Genomic DNA, 13780 nt, shown 5'->3' with positions numbered 1-13780 from the left:
ACAGAGGTGGCACATTTAAATGCCTGCAACAGGCATTTAATATAAGCGTGAGACACTAGGAAGTCCTGGAGCCCATGGAAAAGTGCTCTGCCTAAGAGCACATGAATGAAGGCACTCCCTGCACACCTGGCCAAACACAGGCTTGGCTCTCAAGTGTCAGGGCTACCGGTTAATCAGCCTGTAAAAGCAAAAAGTTATCTCCCGCGCCTTCACACTCCCTGCAAAGGGCTTCTCTACCGTGATACAGGTTTACCATCATTAATCCAAAATGCTACAAAACTGGACATTTTTGAGTGCTGACATGACATCACCAGTAGAAAATTCCACCTCAGTAGAAAAACCTGACTTTATGTGTTAGGTCAAAGTCAAAACGCAAACTTTATTTCACACACAACATTATTTCACGTATTGTATGAAAGTACCTTCAGGCTGTGTGTATAAGGTGTATTTGAAACATAAGTGAATTTTTGTTTAGATGTGGATCCCATCCCCAAGATATCTCATTATGTATATGCAAATATTCCAAAATCTGGAAAAAAATCCAAAATCTGAAATACTTCTGGTCCCAAGGATTTTGGATAAAGGATATTCAACTTTTACCAGTTTTGCCTGGGAATGTTTTTTAATACTAAGATGACCATTAAGTATAGGTAGGGATGAAGTCATTCATTCAGAGAGAATTCTTGTTCTTTTTTAAGAGCTAAGAGGAGGGTGTGGTTCAGTCATGGTTAAGGAGGAAATGGCCTCCTATTAGCTATTAGGGATAAACTGATCATGTACACAGAGGAGAAATTCACACTCAGGGCTTTGAAATTCATTCTCACAGAATGAAATTCATTCTACTTTTCCCAAGCGATTGCATTGTAGTCTAGATTTCTGAAGTTTCTGTTAGTTGAAAATTTCTAAATGGGTCCTTTTCTCTATTGCCATCCCCTTTGGGGAAAAAAAAGTGGGCATCATAATAAATATCAGTAGCATCAGAAGTGATCAAAAATTAAATTCCCTTTCCGGGTCGTGACTGAGATGGTCTTATGAATTTTGAATGCACAAATGACAGCAACTCCAATAGGACCGAGGAAGAACAGTAAAGCATAGTCAAGCTCTAAATTACCTGGACTTCACAAAAAATTAGAGCAGTAACTTAAATCATGCAAGAGATATAGGTTGGGGCAGTGACTGAACTTGTCATTTTTCACCGAAATTACTATCTGGCTGCATAATCAAGCCGGGCTTTAAAAATGAATTGGGGGGTGGTGTGTGGAGAGTGAGCTGGGGAAGCGGGGACACCAGGAGATTAATGGCCCAAGGTTTTAAATATTAAGGCCTATATTTATACAGCTCCTCCAGCAGGAATGCTGCCAAGGGGAGGGAAGAAGTACGTGCTTAGAGCTGCCTCATTATGTTGGTCTCCACTTCTGGAATTGCACCAGCTGAAAATCTTGTTTGATTTGGATTTCCAGGGAGAGATGGGAAGTTGGCTTCCTAAGATCTGAGGGTAAGGCTTACTGATGCCACTGTTTCCCAGGGATGTTTATTTTTAACATAAAAGGAATCAGCAGACACTTAACCTCTTTAACAGAGGCCCTCCCACTCGAGGGAAACCAATGAATCAGTCTCACACGGAAGGAACGAGCCCATGTGTAATTCCACCTGCCCTCTCTTTCCTCTGTGATTGGGGGTGGAACAGAGAGAGTAACAGTAGAATGAAACAGCATCTGGGCTTGACTGAATGATTTCTTAGCCTGAAAAAGGAAAAGAGCTTTCCCTCCTGAATTTTAACATCTATGATGGCAACGGTTGGGTTATATCTGGAGCCTACTGGCCTGTCTTTAGAGTCCCCAGTTTGGAGTGACTCACAGAGCAGTGCTTGAGGTCATTGCATGATCGGTAAGAATGATGACATTGTCACGATGGCAGAGAGATGGCAATGATGCCACAGTGCCGTCAAAGCTGCCCCGGTCAAGAAGGTGCAACAGAGTTGGCGTCATCAGGTACTGACGAGGGTAACAGCAGAAGCGGCATGGGTTACGGTGGTAGTGGGGATGCAGGCAGTGGTTGTGGTCACATCATATTTCTGAAGAGAGTGCTCCAGGTCTGAACCTTTTATTTTACTTAAAACAGAAAGTTCTCCCCATGGTCTAAGGGCCCACGTGATCTAGCCTTCCCTGCTGCTCTACACACCATCCATGCAGGCTCCCTGTGCTTCCCCCACTGCTGGGACCATCTTCCTGAGCACTCAGGGCTCACTCCCTCCCTTCATTCATGTCATCTGCACGCAGAGGCCTTCAGGGCAAACCCACCGAAGAGATGACCCCACCATCACACTAGATCCGCCCCCCCTTTATTTGGTTTTACTTCTTTGTACTTGTCAATTTCTGGTATTTATTAATTTTTTCAGTTCTGCCACTCAAACATAAGCTCCATGAGAACAGACTTCATTTCTGTTCACGGCTGTACCCACAGATCCCTGGCTCTGTAGACATTCACTACATATGTGTTACATACATGTATGTGTGGTTGTAGGGATGCTGGTGACAGAAGGGTAGACAGCTATGGGGCCACTGTCACTTCTCTGCCTAAAACCCTATTTTACATCCAATCACCAAAGCCGAGGGGCAATGAAAATGGTGGTATAGGATATTAAGGCCAACTCATCTTTACCTCCAATGCAGATAATTTTACTTTGCTCCAGTTGGAAAGGCTCTTATCTCTACACGCTGAAGTCCACACGTTTCACAATCTGCATGCAATACTTCTGAATCTTATCTCCCAATCTTAAGAGAGTGTTCCAGGTTTGAAACTGAACTGCCCAGGAGGAATGGATGTGGTTTGCTATCTGGGCAGGTTGTCCACTATATGTATTGGAAATTACTCCCCACAGTGAAAACGTGTGGGGCTCATTTCTCCCCAGGGGAAACTCACATTCGCTTCAGCTTCTTGTACTGGGTGAAGGCTCCTGCGGGGATGGATTTGATGGAGTTCTGTTCCAGGCGTCTGAGAAACAGAGCAGAGAAAGGACAATTAACAATTAATCTGCTAACAAGTGGTCACTAAGGGCTACTGTGTTCTCTGGCCTTGAGGACGAGGTGGTCTCTCTCATACGAAGCACACGCATTCTGGTTGTGGGAGACTCTACGAGCATGTGAAGGGCCAGAGAACTCAGGCCTGCTATATGGCCCATTCATCCAAGGGTCTAACCCCCCTTGAGAAAGCTAGAAAAGATGGCGTCTGCTTGAGGAGTTGTGATTCTTGCTTACTGTAAACTGCCTTTGGAAGCAGCTGTCTTCTTCAGAAGAAGCTGTGGGAAGTAACTGAGCAGAGTGCTAAACACGTCAGAAGGATAAAGAAAAGGAAGGGTTAAAAGAGAGATGGACCAAGGGCCAGCAATGCTTGTCTGTCATGGAACCACGCCAACATTCGGTTACAAACCCAGCTGCCCTGTTAATGGGGCTGAAATGTCAATGGCTCGCTTCATTTCTGGGCTTTCAATGGGCTGTGTTAATATGGTGGAGGAACTGCCTTAAGGTCTTTAGGTCCCCAGCCTGACACTCATCAAACTGGCTCCCTGACATCATGGAGGCTGCAGGACCCCAGACTGGACCACTCCTCTGGGTTGCAGCTGGACTCTGTGGCTTTAACCTCGTATGGACTTTCCTGAAACGCTTCCTCTCCTATTAACTCTGCAAAGAACAAGAGACGCAGCAGGCCCAGAACCTGGAACTTCCTTGGAAGAGAAGGGACTGTGGGGAGTGAGTGAGCATGCCCATTCTTTATTCTTTCATCTCTCAAATAACTTCTCATCAGCAGGAACAGGTGTGATGGGAACAGGCATGAGGGGAAGGCGGGGCCCTCTATTAGAGGTGATGAATGGCGGCCTGGCCCGGGCTGAGGACTCAGCTTCTCATCCTCATCCATCTCCCTTCTCTCTAAGGTGCAGATCTTTTCATCACCTCCTCATCTGCTCCCCAAACCCTCTGCTGGGAAGACACCAAGAAAGGTGTGTGAGGAGGGGACGCAGGGGTGGGCTGGGGTGGGGGCAGGGAACGAGGCCTCATCCAGTGGGTGTGTGTTTCTGGTCAGATTGAACTCATTCATCTTGAAGAGTAATCCCTGCTGCAGAGTAGGGGAGACAGTCGTATTAATTTGTGCCTCTGCGATCTCATCTTCATTGGGGGAACTGAGTATTTGTTACTGGAACCGCTAATGGAGCAGTTTGCCAGCAATTTTCCCATTTCAAACAACATCTCAGCTGCTAATGTGGAAGGGTTTGTCAGGCCGACCCATAACACAGACAAATCACTCTCCAGGCAAAAGGAAGGGGGAGTGGGGAGGGGAAGGGCGGGTGAGAAGGGAGAGGGAGTACCAGCATGGATACAATCTTGGCTGCCAGATGAATAGAGTCTACAAATGAGACTGCCATGGTCTATTAACAATGCCTTTGTGCCCTGCTGGAGGGGGGCGGGGAGTGTGCATTACTGGGAACATAGTCACAGGCAGGCTGGACAGAGGCCCTGGCTGGCTGGCTAGTGGCCAGCCACAAAAGCTTGCCAGGGGGACTCAGGGAACACGGGCTACTGGACACAGCCACCCACAGAGACAGCAGACCTGAGGCTGCCTGTCTTTACTGGGAAGTTCCAAGGACAATCTCATTTTTCAGCTGAGCAGAGTCCAGCAGGGATTTCTCAGCCAAGAGATCCCTGGGGCTGCTGGTCAGGTGGCACCTGCCCTCCCAGAATCCTGTGATCCACCTGCCCCTCTGGCAAGGGATTCCGGCAGCCAGATGCTTCTGGAGAGAGCCACTGGCTGTAACAACAGCAAGAGGATCCACCACTCCCCAGCTGCAGGCCACGAGCCCGTGCAGGTCAGGTCAGCTCTGGGTGTGAGGCCTACCAGCGCTCTGGTCTATTAGCCCCCATGGTAGTGATGGGTACAAGAACTGAGGGAAGAGTGAATCAATGAACAGGATGTGACTCTGGCTCTAAGGAGTTTAGTCTGGTGACAGAGACCAGCCCATGTTAGCTCATCACAGAACCAAAGTCCATTGCTACCATAACAAACACGAAGAGATATGGTTCATGGGGTCTAATTTACTTATGCCTTCCCATCCTTACACTTACAGGTGAACTGTGTGGGTCCCACTTTGGAGATGAGAATAGGAAAATCTAGACCAGTGGTTCTCAACCTTCCTGATGCCTCCTAACGCTGCGCCCCTTTAATACAGTTCCTCATGTTGTGCTGACCCCCAACTATAAAATTATTTTTGTTGCTACTTCATAACTATAATTTTGCTACTGTTATGAATTGTAATGTAAATATCTGATATGTAGGATGTATTTGCAGTGTTACAAAGGGGTTGCGACCCACAGGTTGAGAACCGCTGATCTAGAGGGATCAAGAGCCCCAGCATCTCTCTATCTCTTGCATACACTGCTGCTGTATATGTATCTGAAAATGGAAAGACTGAGGCTCACAAAATGGTTTAAGGGATTAAGACCACAGAGCTCACTCTGAGACACCATGCAGCCTCTGTGGAAGGAGGTACTTATATGAAAAGATGCAGGAGTTAAGGGAAAATGAAATAAAGATGTGACTGCACATAAAATATGCCAGTCAAGTGCAGAGGTGTGGTTTTTGAACAAAGAACAAAGAATCCCAGGCTTAGCCTGACAGCCCTGGCAGACACTTTGCTCTAAGCCTGTGCTCCTCAGACCTGCTCACTTGGGCTTCAGTTTTTGCCTGCAGTCTCAGCTTCTTGTGCTGCTTGGCGTCTTGGCTAAATACCTAGCCCCTCACGGAGAGCAAAGTCCATGACACAGTGGGGGTTAACCTTGCCCCATGAGACAAAAGGGATTTGTTTGAGGTGGGGTAGGGGGGTGCAGTTGTGAACAGTGTAGCTTCATTACCACCACCACCATCACTACCACCATCACCACCACCACCACCACCATCACTACCACCATCACCACCATCACTACCACCATCACCATCACCACCACCATCACCATCACTACCACCACCACCATCACCACCACCATCACCACCATCACCATGACCACAAGAGCTAAGATGGATCAGGTGTTCAGATGTCAGACACTGGGCTTAGAGTTTTACATGGTTCATCTGACTTAATAGTTACATCTCTACGGAGCTGATCTCATTAATTATTACCACTCCTACTTGAGACATTTGAGGCTCAGAGAGGTTAAGTCACTTGTCTAAATTTACAAAGTCGGGGAGAGCTAGAGCTGGCAATTGAACCCAAGTTCTTCTGATTCCAAGGCCCCCACTCTCACCCACTGAGCTTTGCTGAATACCATTTGGATCTGAAGCATCTCTGTTCTGTTAGTCATGGCTAGCTCATCTGCTGGGAAAAGGGCCCCTCTGCCCAGTCTGCCCAGGAAGCAAGGCTGGAGTGTGCACACAGTGTGCCTGTGTATGCACAGTCTCTGTGCAGGAAGTACCCCTGGTCGGCTTTACACAGAGCCTCATCTTTTAGCCTGGAAAAAGGATGCAAAGATTCAGACCCCCAGTGCAAAAACTCCCATGGAAAGAAAGAAAAGCAGCATTCACATCTGCAAAAACTGTCACAGTTAGGGACGTGTCTGAAGCCAACAGCTGCTTCAGGTCTCCCTCAACTGGCACGTGCCTTTCTTTGTCTGGCAAACATTCTTCAGGCTGCTAACTGATTTAATAGAACTAGCTTGAAAACAAACATACAAATCAAACATCTGAGCATCTTCCTGCACCAGCAAAAACAATGGGAACATCTGATGGGGATCTCAGCCATTTGAGCTCTGTATTGATTTGCCCTAGTTCCTCGTGTGCTTCCTTAATGATCTGGCATTTGCAAACATGCTACTGCACACAATATATTTCCAGCAATACATAAGTTGTCATGATGTCAGAGAGACTGGTGGGTGCCAGCCAGTGCAAGGGCATGTCTGCAAGTCAACTGGTCAGGGGGGTCTGGAGCTGTGGTGATGAAATGAAATGATGGGCATCTACGATTTATTGAGGGCTTTTAATATGCCAGGCACTGTGCACTTCTCACACTGGCTCATATTGTTCCTTCCAACAGGACTATGAAGTCAGCAGTATTCATATACCCATTTTACAGGTGAAGAAATTGTGGTATGAGAGGTCAATTTGCCTCAAGTGAGGCAGGTAGTGAATGGCAGAGCCTAGACTTGAACTCAGGCTGGTCTGATTCAAGCACTGTGTTCCCAGCAACTCGGCTATCCTATTGCTCCCCAGAAGCCACCTCTGTGGTTTCATACCCCTTTCCCTCCTCTCTTCGTCTTCCTTTGGCTTGAGACCTTGGTAGGATGTCCACATCATGCTAAAGGAAGGACATTCCATGTTTGTTCTTCCTCCGAGTCATCCTGGGTCATTTGGTTGGACACTAGATGACAAACCAGAGCCCAAAGGTTCAGCTCCTGCTGCCTCGAATAGGGCTGAAGGGGCAGTTTCCTCTCAGGGTTCTACTCTGGACCCACCTCCGGGGCAGCCCCTTTCTGCCCCCCTCTTCTTAACTATTGCTGCTTGTGCTTCTTGAGGAAGGCAGCGAGTCCGAGACTCTCCCACTGAGTGCTTCTGCTGGGTTCACAGCGGAGATGAGGAATGTGGGCATATCGCACACCAGCCGTTCCTACCCTGCTGTCTGCAGAATGCCTGGCGCTGCCTGCAGACAGCAGAAGTGCAGACGCAGAGCCAGATTTGCTCTTCTTATTCCATGCATGTGCCCAGATGCCTACAGAGGAATTTTTTTCATCTTAGAAAGAAACAGATAAAGACTAGTGTGGGAAGCTGAGACTAAATCATTCTGTCCTGGGACATATGTATAAACGTATGGGTATCTGTTTGGACTTTTTATAGTCTTTTTAGTGGCTTCCGAACATTGTGCTAACTTTGTTATTTAATCTTCATGGGAGACCTCTAGGTGGGTATGACGACCCCCACCATGCAAAGAGGGGAGTACAGATTGGCCCCTCTAGAGTATATGAGGATCCCAAAACATATCTGAAGACCACAGAACAGAGAACATGTGGGCTCTGGCTCTTCCCCCAATCCTTCCCTTCTGGAGGCTAGAGCTGGTTCAGAGCTCTGACACGACGCAGGGTGAACTAGGCCATTGGAAGGAGCTCAGTTTCGAAGAAAATCTGCAGTGAATCATCTCACTGTGGGTTCTCTGGAAGAAAGCTATTTTTAGAGGAACTGGCTCTGGTGTTCCCGGAGACCAGCACACACTCCTCTGAGCTGTTTTGGCTTGAAAGCTAAGAGAGCCTGCTAGATTGCTCTGCGTGAGACACAGGCTTCCCCATCCTCCTCCCACACCCCAAAGGTGGGGAGTCCAGGAAACTTCCTAAGGTTAAGGCAGTTTAAGAGAACCATTAGTGGCTGAGGATTGGGAAGAGGGAGTGGAGAGCCTAATATGCCAAGCATTCCTAAGAGGAAGTGCAGACTTGGATTAGATAGTGGCCATGGACAAGCAGCAGAATTCTTAATATTAAAAAGTCACACGTAAATGACTCTGGGATGACAAATCAGACACTTCCTACTCATCCTGCCGTTTCGACTCTCTGCTCCCTTTTTTCTCACTTTCCACCCAGTTGCAACCTCTCTCCCCATGAAGAAGATGCATTTTAGCAGTTTTAAAGACTTTTAGGCCAACCCACTGGATCTCAAGCACAGGCTTTGCTGCTCTTTGGAACAAGCAGGTTCTGCTTTGTCCCCAAGTTCTCTCTTGCATGTCACCTCTCAGACTACCCTCCCTAACCACAGAGGCTCATCTCATCTGCTTTAATTTCTCAGCTTCATTTCATCACAGAGGAGAATGAGGCAAACACAGTAAGAGAAGTCCTGAGCCATCCATCTGGTAGACTGTGGGTGCCCAATAAGCAGGGCAGTCTTATTTCCATGTCTGAATACATTTGCATGAAGATGAGCTATGCCTAGGTTCAAGTCACAGTGAACTATGTAGTGGCTAGCTTGTTACGGAACAGCATCTCTCAATCATCACCCTTCCAAGAACTAACCTATCTTTTGAGAAGAATCTTTTGTGTAAATACTTCCAGTTCCCAGGATTTGGTTTCTAATCCAGTCACTATCCCTAATAAAAGTGGTGGTAATAGCAGTAGTCATAATCATTATAAAATAATCATAGTCTTGGTGGGGTGCAGTGGCTCACACCTGTAATCCTAGCACATTCTGGGAGGCCAAGGTGGGTGGACTACATGAGCTCAGGTGTTAAAAAAAAAATAGCTGGGTGTTGTGGCAGGTGCCTATAGTCTCAGCTGCTTGGGAGACTGAGGCAAGAGGATTGATTGAGCCCAGGAGTTTGAGGTTGCTGTTACCTATGATGCTGTGGCACTCTACCAAGCCTCAAAAACAAACACACAAAAAACAACAAAAACCAATGAACCAATAAAAACAAAACAAACAGAAAAAACCAGTCTTTGCTAACCCAATATATCATATGTGCCAGACACAAAGCTAAGCATTTTCCTGCATACATTCATCCAACTTTCCTAAGAATCATTAGAAGGTACCAGTATCCTCTGTATTTTTCAGTTGAGGAAACCAAAGCTCAGAAAACATATTTGCCAATGGCTATAAGGCAGGGCCAGAGCTAGATTGAGGGTCTGCCTGAATCCATAGTCTATACTTTTAGCCACCTAGCTGTTGTTTGTGGCTGCTTATTCTGAAAACATTCTAGCTAGGAAGGTCATTCCCAAACATTTGCATTTCACAGGCTAGGTAGTTATAAACCTTTTATTTTGCAAATTATAGCAATCCACATGTATGTGTTATTTATATAATACACATACATTTATAATCATGTAACAGTTATATATATAATTACGCATGACACATACACAGACATACCTGCCTTCAGTGGCTGTCATCTCATAAAATTAAGGACATTCCTTTAAGTTGAATATTTTTGCTCAATGGAAAAACATCACATTTTTCTTGGTTTACCTCCCATCAGGAAAAACTCTAATAATCACAGACAGCTGTTTGACAGTTACATTCTAGTTTGTCAATGTTGCTTTTAAAATAAAATGTCCAGGTGGATTAACAAACTGTTGTATATGTATACCATGGAATACTATTCAGCCATAAAAAGATGGAGACTTTACATCTTTTGTATTAAGCTGGATGGAGGTGAAACACATTCTTTTAAATAAAGTATCAAAAGAATGTAAACTCAATACTAATATGAAGCCAGCAGATGATCTAATTCATGCCCATTGAGGAGAAAAACTCATTTCAATTCACGCTGGGGGGAGAATGAAGAAGGGAGGGAGGAAAGAGAGGAGGGAGGGTTTGGGGTATTCCCACTAACGGGCACAATGTAGGGGTACGTCACACGCCTTTTGGGTACAAGACATAGCTACAAGAGGGATTCCACCTAACAAATTCAAATATTGTGACCTGGTTATTTGTATCCTCACGTTAATCTGAAATTTTTTAAAAAGTGAATATCTGAAGTTCCTTCAGCCCAGAAGGCTGAGCTCTGTACTTTAGAGGTCTAAGACAGGGGAATAAAGATGTGAAGCAGGAGCAGAGGAGGCAGGTCTGGTCCCCCCAAATCAGAGCTGGGGTGGGGGTCACAGGCTATAGTGTGGCTACCAGGACTGGCCTCTTTTCATCAGACTGTGGTTTGGAACCCGGCCAAGGAAGGTCTGCAGCTGCCAAAGAGAAAAGATAAAACCTGGCAGATGGAAGGGGAAAGGAACAAGGTGGGGCCGAAAAAGAAAGCAAGGATCTACGGGAATATGAAACGAGGTGGGGGCTGGCAGGAAGTCTATCTAGGACATCCATGGTGGGAGGGCCAAATCCAACCTGCCTACAAAGGAAGCAGAGGGTTAGCTGGGTAGAGAGAGGGATGGGAGGGAAGTGAGGTGGGAAGACTGTGGGCAGGGCAAGGGAGAGGGCGAAACGCAGGGAGGGAGGGAGGAAATGATGGAGGGAGACAGTGCAGAAGGGGAAGAGGAAAACCGGAAGGAGGGAGAGAGGCTGGGGAGGAGCAGAAGGCGGGTGCAGTCTAAGTGGATCTCACAGAGACACCTCTGCAAAATTAGAGCGAGGGACCAAGGGAACTGAGGAGACTCACAGTAGGACACCAGGGGGATGAGCTGTTGGTGCTTGTGGGAAAGACAACTGAGGACTGTGAGCACAGCTGGATGAAGGCCACCGAGGGCATGGAAGGCAGCCAGACAGGAGTCGTCTTGCCCAGCTTCTGCCTCCAGGAATGGCATGGGGCGGGGATGTGTCCATTGGGGCTTAGGAAGAGAGCTTTAAAGGGAATCAGAGAAAAGCTGGCCAAGTAGATGAAGGAAGAAAGTAAGACTCTATGGGGTAAGTCATACGCTTCCTCCCATCTCAGTCAATGCAACAGAAGTCCTTACAGTACCCCAGGATCTGGCTCCTTGTTACCCTCCCCAACCTCACCCCCTGCTATGGTCCCATTGGTTTACTCCACTCTACTGGCCTCTGGTTCACAGGCACACTCCTGCCTCAGGGCCTTTGCACATGCCAGTCCCATCCCTATAATACTTTTCCTCCACATAGCCAATTGTTTCTTCTCTTACTTCAAGTCCTTCCTTTGCGTCCTTTTTCTCCATGGAACCCACCACCTTCTAATATATGCTCTAATTTACTTTGCTTATTATTTATTCTCCCCACTTCTGAAATGCAAGTATCATAAAGGCAGAAATTTGTCTATATTGTTCACTGCTGTCTTTCCAAGCACAGAATGACACAGAGGGTTCACAATAGGTATTTGCTGAATGAATACACAAATGAATAAAGGAGTCAGTGGGTTATCTATTGGTAGAGTTCCATGTATGTATAATGATGTTTTTAATGAAGCCATCTAAAGACGAAGAGAGAAAATGAAAACAATTGCTGCAATTTAAAGAGTGCTCTTGAGGTCAGTGTTGACTGACCCCTCTACTCATTCCAGAATGAGACACTGGCCATTTTCTAATGTATGGGGCCGGAGAGGAGAGCGGAAAAGACTGAGCTACACGAACAAACAAATGTTACTAAAAGTTTAGACATCTGTACACACACATAGGCATGCACAATTTTATCTCTTTACCTAAAGCTCTAGTTAAAAGGACAAAAGCCAGCTTTGAAATGATTCAGAGATCAGTCCTGTTCTCAGATGGTGGTAACTATGAAATGGACTCATCATTTGGTTACTTACCACCACCATCATCGCTATTCCAGAGAGCACTCGCCCATGTGCTGAGGACTGCATTAAGCGCTTCACGTACAGTATTTCATTTAGTTTTCATGATGACCCATTGAGGTGTAATGCTATAATCATCACATTAGTATAGGTGAGAAAGCTAAAGATGAAAGAGAAATTATTTCCCCTGAGGTCACACAGCTGGAAGATGGTAGAGCCAGAGTATAATCGGTGTGGCTCTAGGGCAGGGATTGGCAAACTTACTGCAAAGGGCCAGACAGAACATATTTTAGGCCTTCTGGGTCATACAGTCCTCTGCTGCATCTACTCAATGCTGCCACATGAGAACAGCCACAGACAGGACACAGTAGGGGTGGAGGTGTTCCAATAAAATTGTATTTGCAAAAGTAGGTGGTGGGTGTATTTCATCCATGGGCTGTAGCTTGCAGACTTTGTTCTCAAGTCTATGCTCCTGACTTCTGAGCTATCATAGCTGGGTAAGTTGGAAGGATTCCAAAGAGATTCCTAGTGTTTTTAATGGTTAGCACCAATACACAACTGATCACAGGCTGACAGTCTAGCAGGGGATCAGCTGGGACCGAGAGGAGAACTGACCATGGAGGAAGGGGTGGTACTTACATTTCCACAATGCCCTCTGGCAAGTTGGCGGGGATTTCTGTCAAGCCCTTCCCGCGACAGTCCACGATGTTGTTGCTGCAAGTGCAGGGTGAAGGGCAGGAGATGGAGTTGGCGTTGCAGGACGGGGGGTCCGAGTGGGGGCCTGTGGGGCCAGGACACAGTGGTCAACTCATGTCAATGTCAGGAGCTATCAGGCTTCTGTGCCCTTAACTAGTGTCCAAAGGGTGCAGCATGACGTGGTAAGCTACCTGAAAAATTATCACCGAGTGACATCTCCCCTCACCTGGGAGACACAGGTCCCACTGGCTAAATGTTCAGCAAAGAGGAGAGAATCTGACCTGACTCCCCCGACCCTGGACTGTTCCACCTGCTCTGTTATCTCATCGTTCTAGCCTTTCAGCCAAAGAGGAGCCTTTGCAGTCAATCCCATTTGAAAACATGATAAAAAAAAGCACGCACGAGGACCACTTTCTCAGGGGCTCCATGGGGTTTTGGGGTTTTACCTGGCAATTGGATGCTAAGTGTACACACAGTTTAGAACTTTCTCTAGTACCTAGAAGCCACTAGAGAGGTCAAAACCAGGTGGGAGGAAGAAAGGTGGCAGAATTTCCCCATCTGGGGCACTGAGTTGTCAAAGTGTCAATACGACCATCTGTGGTGACACTCAAGGCATTTTCGAATGACTTTTCTGTCCAAGGAACACGTAAAGAAAACTTATTAGGAAAGAAAGGCAAATGCGTTACTAGGTATTTCTGGAATCCGTTCTTGATTTTGGTTGAAGTAAGAACCACTGTGAATTTAAAGCAAAGTGATAGAAACCCAAGCAAATGCTACTCAAGAAGGTTATAGATAAACATAGTAACTTAACCAGACGTATCCATTAGATATGGATATAGATAAACATATCCATTAGATATGGATATAGATAAACATAGTAAC

At 46.3% G+C, this 13780-nt stretch overlaps 1 protein-coding gene across 2 annotated transcripts in view; it reads right to left on the bottom strand.

Moving 5' to 3' along the window:
- Positions 1 to 13780, bottom strand: part of SLIT3 (slit guidance ligand 3) — a 620424-nt gene that overhangs the window by 121101 nt on the left and 485543 nt on the right. For both annotated transcript variants that reach the window (XM_003781960.2, XM_012807261.2), the window contains exons 9-10: positions 12842 to 12983; positions 2923 to 2994 (exon numbers count right to left, since the gene is read on the bottom strand). In XM_003781960.2, the coding sequence (XP_003782008.1) occupies positions 2923 to 2994; positions 12842 to 12983 (214 nt within the window). The remainder of the gene's footprint in view (positions 1 to 2922; positions 2995 to 12841; positions 12984 to 13780) is intronic.

The sequence above is a fragment of the Otolemur garnettii genome, unplaced genomic scaffold (genome assembly GCF_000181295.1).
Source record: "Otolemur garnettii isolate 467f Iridium unplaced genomic scaffold, OtoGar3 scaffold00003, whole genome shotgun sequence".
Lineage (NCBI taxonomy): Eukaryota > Metazoa > Chordata > Mammalia > Primates > Galagidae > Otolemur > Otolemur garnettii.
This window is presented reverse-complemented; position numbering and strand designations above follow the sequence as displayed.